This window comes from Anopheles bellator, chromosome X (genome assembly GCF_943735745.2).
Source record: "Anopheles bellator chromosome X, idAnoBellAS_SP24_06.2, whole genome shotgun sequence".
In the NCBI taxonomy this organism is placed as follows: domain Eukaryota; kingdom Metazoa; phylum Arthropoda; class Insecta; order Diptera; family Culicidae; genus Anopheles; species Anopheles bellator.
Genome location: NC_071287.1, coordinates 7,479,956 through 7,492,825, shown reverse-complemented (window position 1 = coordinate 7,492,825; position 12,870 = coordinate 7,479,956). Strand labels below are relative to the sequence as shown.

General features: G+C 51.4%; 3 protein-coding genes across 4 annotated transcripts in view; 1 reads left to right on the top strand and 2 right to left on the bottom strand.

The window, feature by feature from the left end:
• The first annotated feature begins 273 nt into the window (after positions 1-273).
• LOC131213428 (uncharacterized) lies at positions 274-3,856 on the top strand. The gene is made up of 3 exons (XM_058207467.1): positions 274-441; positions 3,328-3,684; positions 3,749-3,856. Exons 1-3 carry the CDS (start codon positions 274-276, stop codon positions 3,854-3,856), a joined length of 633 nt encoding a protein of 210 aa, XP_058063450.1.
• A 138-nt stretch (positions 3,857-3,994) lies between these two features.
• On the bottom strand, positions 3,995-4,604 carry LOC131213497 (uncharacterized). The gene is made up of 2 exons (XM_058207546.1): positions 4,238-4,604; positions 3,995-4,162 (listed from the first exon to the last, which is right to left on the bottom strand). The coding sequence occupies exons 1-2, from the start codon at positions 4,589-4,591 to the stop codon at positions 4,067-4,069; spliced, it is 450 nt and encodes a 149-aa protein (XP_058063529.1). The 5' UTR covers positions 4,592-4,604; the 3' UTR covers positions 3,995-4,066.
• Positions 4,605-7,872: 3,268 nt separating this feature from the next.
• LOC131213496 (uncharacterized) overlaps positions 7,873-12,870 on the bottom strand; it is a 7,926-nt gene continuing 2,928 nt past the window's right edge. Inside the window, exons 3-5 of one of the 2 annotated variants that reach the window (XM_058207545.1) lie at positions 11,677-11,775; positions 8,162-8,350; positions 7,873-8,091 (exon numbers count right to left, since the gene is read on the bottom strand). In XM_058207545.1, coding sequence (XP_058063528.1) covers positions 7,873-8,091; positions 8,162-8,350; positions 11,677-11,775 — 507 coding nt within the window. Of the gene's footprint in view, positions 8,092-8,161; positions 8,351-8,871; positions 10,120-11,676; positions 11,776-12,870 lie in introns of those variants that run through there. The other variant, XM_058207544.1, reaches the window with a different exon arrangement.

Below are 12,870 nucleotides of genomic sequence, written 5' to 3'. Positions count from 1 at the left end.
GTCGAGCGGGTCTGCGCCGGTCGAGCATTTGTGGCGAAATTGTTGAACAAAGCGCATCGTTGTTGTCGCACTGGCAGGCAACCAGCCATCCGCGTGTCGCTCATCCGTGCAGGAACCAGCAGAAGGACGCAGGAGTAGGTAATGGTTGGGTGGTAATGGAAACCACCAGTACCGTGCATCCCGCCGCGTGAACCGTGTTTCCGTCGTGGAGTCCTCCCGGCCCCGGTGAGAGCTGTCCCGGTGAAAAGTGTGTTAGTGTCCCAGTGTTCGCAAATGGAAAGGCATCCTGGACGGTTGGTGGTGGCCGTGGCCGCGGCCATCCTGACCGCTCTGTCCTTCCCGGGGCAGCACGCGGGGACGGTGAGTGCCGCACCGCTGAATAGCGCGAGCCTGCGGGAAACGCTGGTAGACGACGAGTCACTGGATCCGGTTCGCTGGAAGGTGGGTAGCGTTTGGCAGCGACAGTGTGTGCGCCTGTGTGTGTTTGCGTGTGTGTCTGCGTGTGTTCAATCGGGCTCAATCAATCAATCAATCAATCATTAACGCCGGCATCGCATCAACACCATGAACACCGGAACAGCGGATATAGGAATTCCAAGTGAAATGGGGGTGCCTGGGTTGGTGGAAGTGAGGGGAGAGGGTTCCTGGGACACCAAGGAAGCTTCCCGACCCGGGATCGCTTCAATCGCCCAGCGCCGGCGGCTGCCACCGGGAAATCAGCGAAGCGCCGAAACGAAAGACTTCAAGCGACGAACTCGCAGCAAACGTTGCGAAAATTGGATCGCTCAGTTCGCATTTGTATTTGGGTTGGTTTTTTTTTGCTGCTACCTCCATTACCCCCACAAGCCGTCGGCCGTCGCCGCGCGTGTCGATGTCGTCGATCGAATTAGCTTTTTCCTGTGTGTGATGTGACCGGTCCGATTACGCCGCTTACGGGGTTGCTTCCTGCATCACCGGCGACCGAGCGTAGCATTTAGGCGTGCGCTAGCTCGCGTTATGCTCTTGCGTGTTCTTGTGTAAGGTTTTATGTCGGTTCGGAACGTGCGGTGCGCGATTGCGGAACGGAGTGGGAACGGAGAGTGAAAGTAAGACCGATAAGGGCGGGCGGGCGCTATCGGTTCGGCTGAGGGTAAGGGAGATGGGAATGCACGGGTGCGTGCGCGCCGCTGTGGGCCCGCTCCAGAATGGGCCTTCCGCCTTGAGTCGGGCGTTTGAGTCGTTTTATTGACGCCCTCCCTATCGAAGCGAAGGCGATGTTGCGTTTTATTGCACGTGCGTAACCCACCGATGCGTCGCATTGGAGCACGCTTTTCTCTTCCGATCACCACCCTATTTTATCCGATGCCCGGTGCCGGTTTGCTCGGTGATTGAACACCCTTGACGCAGCCTTGGCCAAAGGATATCAATAACAAACGTAAAAGGAAAAATGTAATCTTTAAAAAAGGTGTGTCGCAATCGCGAGGCCCAAAGTTGCGCAACGCCACTGAATCTCCGGCTCGTGAACGTTAAAAAATGGAGCTGCCGGCGTGCGGCGTTAGTACGACCGACTTCCCATCGCCTTAACCCGGTCGCCCGGGTTAAGGGTCGCGCGGGCTGGGATTTGAACGCCAATCAGTTGTCAGCCAGCGCCGGTCACGTGAGCCAGCCAGCCATGCGCCACGTGGTTCTGCGATTCGAAAGGAAGATCCATCAACTGGGGGCGGCATCCTTGGCAGGTCTCCACAAGTGAATGGATTGTGTGTGCGAACGAATTTGCACCGACGCCGCCGAAGCCGCCCAAAGTGGACCGTTTAAAGTTGGGTAAATGTTTGGTAGGGAAGTGCTTGGGCGAAGATGGCAGCACGCAGCATCACGCAACCCGCAGCGCGTCCGTCTGTCGAGTGACAGACGGACCGTTGTCAAAATGTCGTGGCAAATTCGGTGACGTCACCTTCTCTCTGTAGGGTTCCGTTCGTTGCTATCAATCACACTAGCAAGTTGCTGTTAACGAAGGCTGAGTGATAAATAATACCTACTCCTAACGCTAAAAGGAGGACTAAAACGCACAGCGGGACGAAAGTAATCGAGCACGCAGTTCGGTGTGACGATATAGCTTTATTCTGCAACGATGTTTGCATTTTTAAATTATTTCTTAATCGCTCATCTCGAATCGATTGCTCAATAGCGGATCTCGAGTGAGCAAACATTCTGCCGACAGTTCGCTCGGATTTTCTAAATACAGTTACATAATTTTCGATGCGTTTGGGGATCATTAATGCAAAAGAAAAATGTATTCAAACATATTCAGAAAAAGCTAAACTCCAGCTACGCGAAGAGAAGTTTAGTATTCGCAATGCAGACCATTCCGCCCAGACAATATTGCTAAACATCGTCGTTTTGTCTTATGATCCTTTCTACAGTCCTCAGGTATTTTTTTTTTGTTCAGATGGTTTTGCGAAATTTAGCTAATTCTTTTAAATTAAGAGGAGTCTTTTCACATAGCCCAAAATACTTGATATCATCATCCGCTAGGTACTGCATGACTACTTCTGACTTGCACAATGCGGCACTGTTCTGCCACAAGGTGAAATATTCACCAATGAAACGCTTCCTTTCTTGAATGTTTTTTTCTTTCGTTAAATTTTTACCAACCTTGTAATCACAACAACCAGAAAAGGCCATCAAGTTATACGTTTCATGTAAGTAAGGCATCCCTGCACAATATGTAGTCGATAGTGATGTGAGTCGATGTTAGCCCCTCTATAAGTTCGGGCACTGAGCAGACTCGATTGGTATCAATCAATACGTGATCTCAATACGTAAATTTGGTACTTTCAGCACGTCTATTAAGCATAACCAGCTGCCTAATCAGCCCCTCACATTGTTTGTACTGGCTACGAGGTCCATTTGTCGCGTGGCTAGCGTTTCATCTAGTAACCCTAGAGTACGTGCGCTCCATATTCGCTGCCGCGTTGTCTTTCGTTGGCTAGTTCGTTTTATGATACACTCAGTTAATTTTACTTAATTAATTTTAATTTACGTTAATTTAATTTTACTTACGTTTTTAATAGTTTTGGACTTTTAAAAACCTGGCAGTTAACGTCAAAGTTGCCGGTTTGACAAGTAGCCCATTGTTGATTTGAAACCCTAAGCACAGTCGATGAGACTGAATGATCAAACCTTAAATAAAAGATGCAGATGCTGCCTTAAATAGCTTCATTAGTGCAGTGCTGTGCTCGGGTTGCATACATGCAGGCGCTTGCACCCAACTGAAAGCTCCGCCAACAATCGTGATTACAACTCTAAACAAACGCGTTGATTGTTTTTCCATTTTTTCCCAACGAAAAGGACGCCATCGGGGAGGACGTATACCGGGCGAAGCGGGCAAAGATGCGGCTCGAGATGTGGTCGGCCGCCAATGCCGTCAGGGAGCTGTTGGAGCAGCTGAAGAACGCTCGCAAGGGCACCTTCGCAACAACCACGACGACGACAGCAGCGCCGACAACGACGACGACGACGACGGGGAAGCCGTACGTGAGGGTACCGAAGGAGCGGATCGCACGCCACAATGGCGACGGTGATGACGCGGCCGTGCCACAGTTCAACCCGGACGGGACGATCATGCTCCAGCTGCCCGGGAAGCTGTTCGGCAACGCGACAAACTTTGTCCTGAGCGCGGCCAAGCTGTTCGGTGACTTCATTACGGTAACTAAACGTCCCTAGAGGACCCAGATGGATGGGCTCATCCTTTCGCTTTGCTATCCTGCAGAATACGGCCATCCGGACCGCCCGGTTCGTGCAGCTCTTCCAACCGATCGCCGGACGCCATTTGTTCGTTCAAATTCCCACCCCACCGAGTCACCACCACGAAAGATGAGAGCGAACGAGCGAGCGACAGAGAGAGAAAGAGAGAGAGAGAGACGCTGAACGCGAGGTGTATTAAATTATTTTTATTATAATCAACCAAACCGAGGAGTCTGGTGACTCGAACAATAAATTATTTATCTAACCTTTTTGTAACAAGCGGCGTTAACCTGTCAATATACACAGTGCCGGCCGCACTTATCGCAGCACACGGACGTTGGGATCAAACGTCCAACTCCTTCGGGATGTCGATCATCAGGTGGTAGCCGAACACGGGTTGCAGGAAGCGCACCACCTGCGCAATCCGCACCGACGTGCGCTGCGTTTGTGCGGGGGAGAGAAGGAGAAAAGCAAGTGTGAGGAAAGCTCGAGGGCTCCACCGGGTGGGTCTTACCGTGATGAGCTCGGACACGACGTTGCGCAACCGCAGGGTGAGATTGGCGGTGGACGTGAACAGGTCGCTCGGTAGGTCAAGTGATACCTGGTTGCGGTTGAACGTGGGGAGGCCCTCGGTGGTGCTGGTGGTGGTGCTGGTGCTGGTGGTGGCGGCAGTTGTCGTCCTGCCGGTTGTGGTCTCGCTTTCCATCCGGGTCGTTGAGGAAGTGAGTGGTTCGTGTCCGTGGTCGATCTCGTTGTTCTCCGTCGCCTGGTCTAACTCTTCGCCCGGGATTGCCCGGGCCAGGACTGGCGAGGGCGCGGACAGAGTCAGGAGCAGGAGCAGCACCACCAGACCCACCCTTTGCCACATTGCCTGCTGCGGGCCATCAAGTGTTGGCCACATCGTTGTTTGTTTTGGGTAGTCGGCCGAAGGCCGAAGGAGTAGATTCCGCCTGCCTCAATCTGGGAGGGAACTTAGCACCAGTAGTAGTAGTAGTAGTAGTAGTAGTAGTAGTAGTAGTAGTAGTAGTGGTGGTGAGCTGTACGATCACTCCGACCGATCGACGATGGCGACGTGCACTCGGATGCTCGAGAACGGAGCGACTGTCGGCGGGCTGTTCGCAGAACGTGATTCGCAGAGTGCAGCCTGCAGCCGGCCGGCAGAGCTGCACTCTAGTGATGCCGCAGCTCAAGGGCAGCTACCTCCGGTGAGCAGTCCCTACGGCAAACCCATAGGCCGGCGACGAGGCGCCGGCGCCGCTGCATGATCCAATAAAGACCGTGCCTCACCGTGGCGTAACTGCAGCGGGATCGTATGAACGTTTCAACAGTTTCCTAGAACTACGCAAACGATGGCCTTGAACGATGAGGACAATTTCACAACAGAAACACTGCCTAAGATAATTAGCCTAATTCAATAAACTTTGAGTTTCAATAACGGAGAGCGCTACTGCTAACCATTTCTTTCAGATATTGTTATCCTCTTCATATGAACGTATGTGAAGTTTAATTTCAATCTCTATCATTTCATTCTTCGTTTACAAGTCATTTAGTACCAACTTGTTATAGTATTTTTTACAATAGAAAAAATCAAGTTTCGTGCAGAGATTGAATTTTTCTAGTTTTGGAAGGTTTAAAATCAAAGGAAGAATATATGAACGAATATTGAAAGTGTTTAAGGGCTCTTCGTCTTCAATTAGTACAGCAGAAAGATGGATTACTGAATTTAAGCGTTGAAGACGATCCATGTGATGGTCGTCCAAAACAGTCGCAATAGCTGAAATCGTCCGGTAACTGAAATAAATTTAGTAGAAGCCCTCGGCATTTTATTGGGCAGTGTAAGAAATATTTCAATATATTTGAGTATTTCAAACCATAAAATTGTGTTTTTATCATCGAAGCTCAAAGCATATTGAACAGTATGCCTGGTATCGTTAGAAATCGCGGTTTCATAAAATGTAATTTTTTTTAAAATTGAGGGATTACATGTAAATTAACCCTTCAGGTGCTTGAGCTAAATTCATCCAGCTCACTCCGATGGTCACGAATCCACGAATCCAATCGAGCGGTTTAATTAGTAATGAACTTTATTAGGAATAATTAATTTAATTTAAAAAAAAAGATCTGTAATATATAAATAATAATAACAATAAATAAAATAATAATATAAATAGCATCTTAAATGCTTTTCAAATCCTATGTTGCGTTAGAAAGTGGTCCTTGGGTCAGTAGGAACCAGCCAAATTTAATAAGCAAATCGGTTCGACCGTTCCGTTGCCAGCACAACTAATGATTATTTTTGCGACTATTGGTAATGCTTTTGCCAATGGGCTCCTCGGTAAGCACTGGATCATGTAGCAGATAGCGCCCCCTCCGCCGGAGACAAAATACCTTCCGACACGAAGCCCGCAGAAGTGAAAGTTGTCTTCCGGCCGGCTCGCTGCTGCTGCGACTCGCTGATGAAGGATCTGACCGCTGCGTTGACAGCACAGAGCAGCGCTCCGCGTTATTTCAAGGTCAACCATGCGTTTGCGCGGCGTACGCAAATTACGCAGAACGAGCTCACGCATCGAATCGACTACCTTGACCTTGACATTCGACCTACTGATCCGCATAGCGGTGCGTGCGACATGCGTTCGAATTTGTGCCACGCAAACCATTAGCCGAGAGCGGATGCTGTGGGCTAATTGTGAGAAGGACAATCCCCGAAAACGGTTGACATCCAGGCTCGTTAGCTTCAGGTTATTAGCTCATTGGGCGTGCGTGCGAGTTTACGCACTTTCAGGGACCCCAGCGCTAATGCGCTTCAAAGTGCACCTCTGCCTAATGGTTGGCGGTTCGCTAATTAGACTTAAGCCTAATTTTCAATCTCCTTGCACCTTGGTTGTGCGTGGTGATTGGTTCCCATTTTGAACGCCGGGTTGTGACACGGCTGATTGGTGATTGGTGATTGCTGCAGCTTGAAAAAAAATGGAAATTGTTAACACCCTCGATGTGTTTAGCAGTTGTTGCTATTTCGGAATAGTATTTGATCCGTTACATGAGTAACGATTTGGCAACACAGAAGTTAACTAATTATGAAAGTATTGAAAAAAGGGGCTCTGACGAGATCGCTGATAAAGATAAGAAGTTCTATCGACACGGAATCGAGGAGCTACCTAAAAGATGGCAGAAAGTAATAGCTAACGACGGACAATACTTTCATTAAGGTAGCCATACGTTTTGTTGTTGTAGTTAGGTCACAAATGTCCAATAAAAATCGCAAAAATTAACTCCTAGACCTAATAAAAGCCAATTTGTATGTCACTAACCAAATGGCACGAAAATATACGGTAAATTCAGGTTCCAGGAGATAACCGTTACGAGTGTTTTTCAATATTGTAGCAATAGTTGGACTAAGTAGCTGGATATTGTACAAAAGCACTATAGGAGAGTATATCACACGGAAAGATTACCTGTTTCGATTAGCAGAAGAACTTGCTACAGTGCTTCAGAGCTCAAGACAAAAACCAAACGAAACATCGTTACGTTACGTGTAACTTAACGCAACGTCACTGGAATGGCAGACGACGGAACAGCCTGTAAATCCTTCCGAGGCTATCCAGAGGGTCGACAGAGTATCGTCTCATAGGCCTGTCTCAGATGGTGCAACTGTATCGAGCGCGATGAGAGAACGAGACCCGCTTAACGGTTTGGTCGAATTGAATCGTAGAGCTCTGCCAGCGAAATTAGATTGCAAGACCCTTTGCCTACCTTTAGGCGCAATCCCTTAGCAGGAACAAAATGGAGCGAACGAACGAGAGCGAAACTTACGGATGCCTCGAGCCGCCAAAAAAACACGGGGCACACTTCTCTGGTACTCTGGTGATGGTGGTGGTGAAGCGCCAGCCCTTTATTCCCCTAGTGCTACTTCCGCCGTCTGGCCCCAGCCCGTAAACACTGCTCCATTAAACTAATGCGTGCGCGGTAGTCGAACGTGTTTCCAATATTTAATCTCCTCCTCCTAGCCTTCCCCACCGCCCCCAGCCCCCCTCGGGCTCACATTCCAAAAGCCTTCCAAAACTAAGCGATTAACGGATGTAACGTGGTGAGTAAGTGAAAGTGACAGTTAAATAAATATCGATCGCTCAGGCTCGATCAGACTCGCTCGTTCTAGACCTCGTTCGCATCGGTCGCCCCGGACAGCAGGTCCAGCACCAGTGCCTGCTCGCCGCCCTTCCCCTCGGTCGTCTGGCGGCGCGCCGTCGCCGTGGTCGTCGTGGTGCGCTGCGTCGTGGTCGTGGTCGTGGTGCTCGGGATCTCGATCGTGAGGTGCTTGCCGAACAGGGGCTGCAACACCCAGAAGAACTCTCCCGCCCTCCGGGCGGTGCCCTGCAAAAGAGGAGACGATGGTGGTGATGATAAAGGCGGTGATGCGGAGGCTGATCCTTCCATCGCATACCATGATCAGATTGCCGATGCGACCGGAGATGTTGGTGACCAGGGTGAAGGAGCTGCCGAACAGCTCGTCCGGAACCTGCAGTGACACCTTCTGGCGGTCCAGGTCCGGCGTGTCGTCGGTGGTCACCGGGATGGGGGCCCTCGTCGGGTGGATCGCGTCCTTGACCGCCTGGGCCGACTGTTTGCTCGCCTGCCGATGGCACGTGGTATGCGGGGTGAGTGGGTTGACGGGTGGGTAGGTGGGTGGGTGATGTTGGATTAGCAACAGAGGAGCGCACAGGACACCCCCGGGTGTGTGCGTGCGTACCCAGCATAGTAGACGCCCTCGTGTCCTCGGGCGGGAGCGAATGCAGTTAGTTCAACTAGTAGAACGGCGCTACCATGCAACAATCCCCTTCTTACACTCCACTTCTCCTGCACCTTCCCTCCCTAGGTATTTACAGTCAACCCTCCCCCCCTTTTCCACACGCACGTACAAATGGACAGAGAGAGTTGAGCAACGTTGCTTCACTTGGGTGAAGCATGAATCTTTCATTTATTTTTCCATTATTTACATTTCATTACGAGAATCGAAGTTATGTTTGAGAATGTGTGTTGGCTGTGTGTGTGCGTGTGTATACGTGTGTGTGTGTGTGTGATGCGTTATCTTGTCTCTCATAATGTTTGTTTAATTCGAGCTTCCCTTTCCCCCCCCACCCCTTCTTCGCCCGTACTTTCAAACGTTTAGCCCCATTTTCCGGCCTTTCTGCCTACTACTACTACTGCTACTACTACCGTGTATTGGCGCGTCCTTGGCGCGTCAATCCCACCAACACCCTTTCGGTATCGGTCAAACAATTAGAACAAAAAGAAAAGAAAAATTAGGAAAGAAGAAGTAAAACAACAGGATGTTTGTCTAAAGTCTAAAGAGAGAGAGTGTTGTGTGTTGTCATAAGCTCAAAACTAAATCGATCGATTTAAAACAAAAGGGCAAGAGGGCAAACAATATGACAACAACTGGGCCACTGAAGACAGCAAACAAACTGTGCGCAAAAGGTCCACAAAATGACCTTCGGTTGGAGTATCGAGAAACCTCTGAGTGGGACCAGTGAGTAACAAGGACTACCGAGTCACAGACAGTACAACAACCACAACAACATCAACCAAAAGCGGCCTGACTACCTGAAGCCACTGAAATCGGAAAATGAGGAGTAAAAATTGGAAAATTAAATAAGAAAAAAAAAGAAACCCAAAGCGAACCGCAAATCAGCTGAGGAGTCTTTGCTCAGCCTGTAGTTCCCGGCGGCCGCTAGGGCCGCTGAACAGTCCTGGGGAACTGTCTCACAGTACCATCTATAGTTAGTGCGCTTTCTCTCTCACTCTCCTCTCTCTCTCTCCCTCTCTCTCTCGGTCTGTCTTGAACTCCCTCGGCTGGTCGCATCATAAATAACAGCCACTAGCCACTTCCGATGATGGGCGTATGTTTGTGTGTCTGTGCACTACGGGATGAGGATGATGATCGTGGGTGTGTGCGTGGGTGTTTCTTGCCCCGTAGCCACCGCCGCCTTTCGCCGTCGTCTACTCGTCATCATCGTCGTGGTCGCCGAGCGAGACCGTGTTCGAACCGCCGTGCTGCGAGCCGGACGACCCGGACAGGATCGGGCCGGACAGTTTCAGCAGCGAGGACACGATGTTTCCGAGTTGCGGGGCGCCCGAGCCGCCACCGCCGTTACCGTGCCCGTCGTCACCGTCGCCATGGCCGCCGCCGCCGCCGGACGAGCCGCCCAGGAAGCTGCCACTGAGCGAGCCAATCTTCGACGTGATGAACTGCACCTTCGGCGTGATGACGGACGAGATCAGCGACTGGAAGTCCGGCACCGGCTTCGGTGGCTCGATGTGGTGCTGCTTGTTCTTCTCGATGTTCGCGTGGTCAAGCTTGTCGATGAACCGCGTCTTCGCGTCGATGAACGAGTTGATCTTCTGCTCATTCGTGCGATTTTCGTGGCACGCCAGTGGGTTGTTTTTGTTTTTGTTGTTTTTTTTTGTCGCACGTTTGGCAGCAGCACACGGTAGAGTAGAGAGTAGGAAGGGCGGGGGGGGTGGACGATAGAACACTTGGATTAGTGCGCGATGCTAAGAGACGGGCCCCGATCAAAAAACCCTCGGCGGACGAAGGAAGGAAAGAAATGGGGAAACGGTGGTGGGTAGGGTGTAGTGGGGGGAGGGAGAAGGAAAAACTAAGAGCCCCAGGAACGGCAAAAGCAACCACCGGGAAAGCACCGGGTGCAGAGCGCGATGTGCGGAAGAAAAAAGGGAAAATCGTGCTGACGTCGAGAAAACCAAGACCCTACACCCAGAGAGCGAGAGAGAGAGAGAGAGAGAGAGAGAGAGAGAGAGAGTAGCCCGTGCAAAGCAAATCGTTGTTAAGTGTGGGGGGTGTGCAGGGGGGAAGAGTGGCGTGTTACGGGCGATGCTCCACCGAAATCATTCGTCTGGTGTGTGGAACAGTCACTGGGTCAATTTTCGTCCAGAGGCAGCATCCAACAGGCCGGGGGATCGAAAAGCTATACATTATCAACATGTTGACAGAAGCAAAAAAAATGACACCCAAGACGCCCGGACGACCTTAGGCCGCTTAACCGACTGACCGACTTCCAGCGCAGGTGACAGGTGATCCGGTTTGGGCAGTGTCCGCCAGCCCTCTGCCACTGTTGGATCCGGTTTCGCCTGCCCGTCGGTGTGTCGGGGGGCAGCGGGGATGGGGGGAGGGGGGTGTGAATATTTGAAACACCTGGCGTCGCCCGAGGTAGCCAAGCAACCGACCGGACCTGACCCGAGACCTGACATTTGGAATTTTCGTTCGTCGCTTAGGTTCGTCGCTTTGAGTCTTTCGTTTCGCTCACAACCCATTTGCGGTGGGCAAAGCTCACTGAGTGAAGTGTGAGTGTAAGTGGAAAATGTTAGAGAAATCAAAAACTTGCTTGGCCGTTCAAACCTTGTCATTCTGGCCCCCCCAGGGACCGATTGCTGGCAGCTAGAATTAATTAGCTGCCGCGCTCTTAACAAGACCGCCGGCCGGACAAGTCATGGGTCTGGGGTGGGGCTTGTTTTTTGCCCTTCCGATACGTTTTGTGTCTCCCACCCCCTTTCTCGTGTTTGGAGCCTCATTTCGTGTGGTTGTCAGCTAATTGTCCAAATGCTGTCAGTTTGCCAAAATGCTGTCAGATGCCATTTATGATGTGGGTGCGAGACGTTAGCTGTCCTGACTGTTTCCATTGTTTGCCCAGGACCTGGCTTTTGATCGCAACTATCACACACACACGCACTCACACGGGTCCTTGGGTCCTTGTGCTGTGGCGTGGCGTGTAGCGAAAGGAGGTTAGTGTACCGTCACCGTGTTGGTTGGCAGAGGTTGGTGGTTCGGTTAGCCTTCCCCGGGGGCGGCGGTCTATCGTGTGGGTTAGTAGTATATACAAGCAGGCCTACCAAAACCGCTCCCCCCCACTCCCCTTTCCCTTACGGGCTAGTGGTACTCACTCCAAACACGAACCCGAGGATGGCGTTCTTGGTTTCGTACTTCGGGTCGGGCACTTTGCGCTTGTCTCGGTCAAGGTCGTCTCCGATGGCCACCGCATCCTGCGTAGAAAGACAGAGGGAGAGCGAAACATCGAAAGAAAGAGAGAGAGAGAGAAAGAGAGAGAGAGAGAGTGAGGGATAGAGAAATCCGGAAAACCGGGCAGACAGAAGAATGAGGTGATCAAGATCATGTCAGTCGCGGAAACAGTGGGGGAACGGTATGGTACAAAAAAAAAGAAAAAGGAAGACAACACAATACAGCAACAACAAAAAACCTAGCGATAAAATGCGATTAAAATTCGAACAAATAAAGGCGGGCGCGGCATAAGCGGCTTAACGGGAGCATAACCGGGCGATGGCCCACTGGAGCAAGCCTAAATCCATCCCAAACTCCCCATCATCCACTCCCCGCCCCTCCCCCACCCACCCGTGCGTGCATGCGGCGTGTAGCGGTGTGTGCACCAACAACTGACAACGTGTGCGAAAACGAAGCGCAGCAGCCCATAAGGTGAAAGCGATCGCGGTGAAGTGGCTTCACTGAAACCGGGTTGCGCGTTGAGGGGGTGCAGGGGGAAGAGGTTCGGACAAATTGGGTCAATCTTCGGGAGGGGTGTGTGGGTGGGTGACGGAGGACGCGCGGTCGACGAGACGCCGGCGCAGCTGATCTCGATTACGGCACCTTCGAAGAGGCTCCTCATTGTGAGGCCACAGTCCCCCCCCCGCGGGTCCCTCCTCATCGGGCCGGGGGTTACGTCAGAGCGCAGCGTGCCTTATCCTCACGGTTTTCGGGGGGAAGCCGGTCAGCTGCGAAGACCGCTGCCGGGGTCAACCGCCAAAATCCGAAGGCCTGGAGGCCGCCGAGCTGAGCGTTTGATGTTGGAGACGGCGGAGCGTGGCTTCTGGACGGGTTTGAGGGCCACAGCTGATTATCACACACACAAACACACAGACGCACAGGCAGCCACAGGAGATCCAGAAGTGTGTGCCGAGTTTTTTTTTAACGGTCTTTAATTGTTTAACTTTCTGCGACAAAGCTTTCAAAAAAGTCCATTTCGCCCCAAAAAAAAATCGCCACTTTCAATCCCAATCCCTCGAGTCGCTGTCCACCCTCTCTCTCGCACTTTATGGGTCTATGGAGGGCATCGTAACGATTGT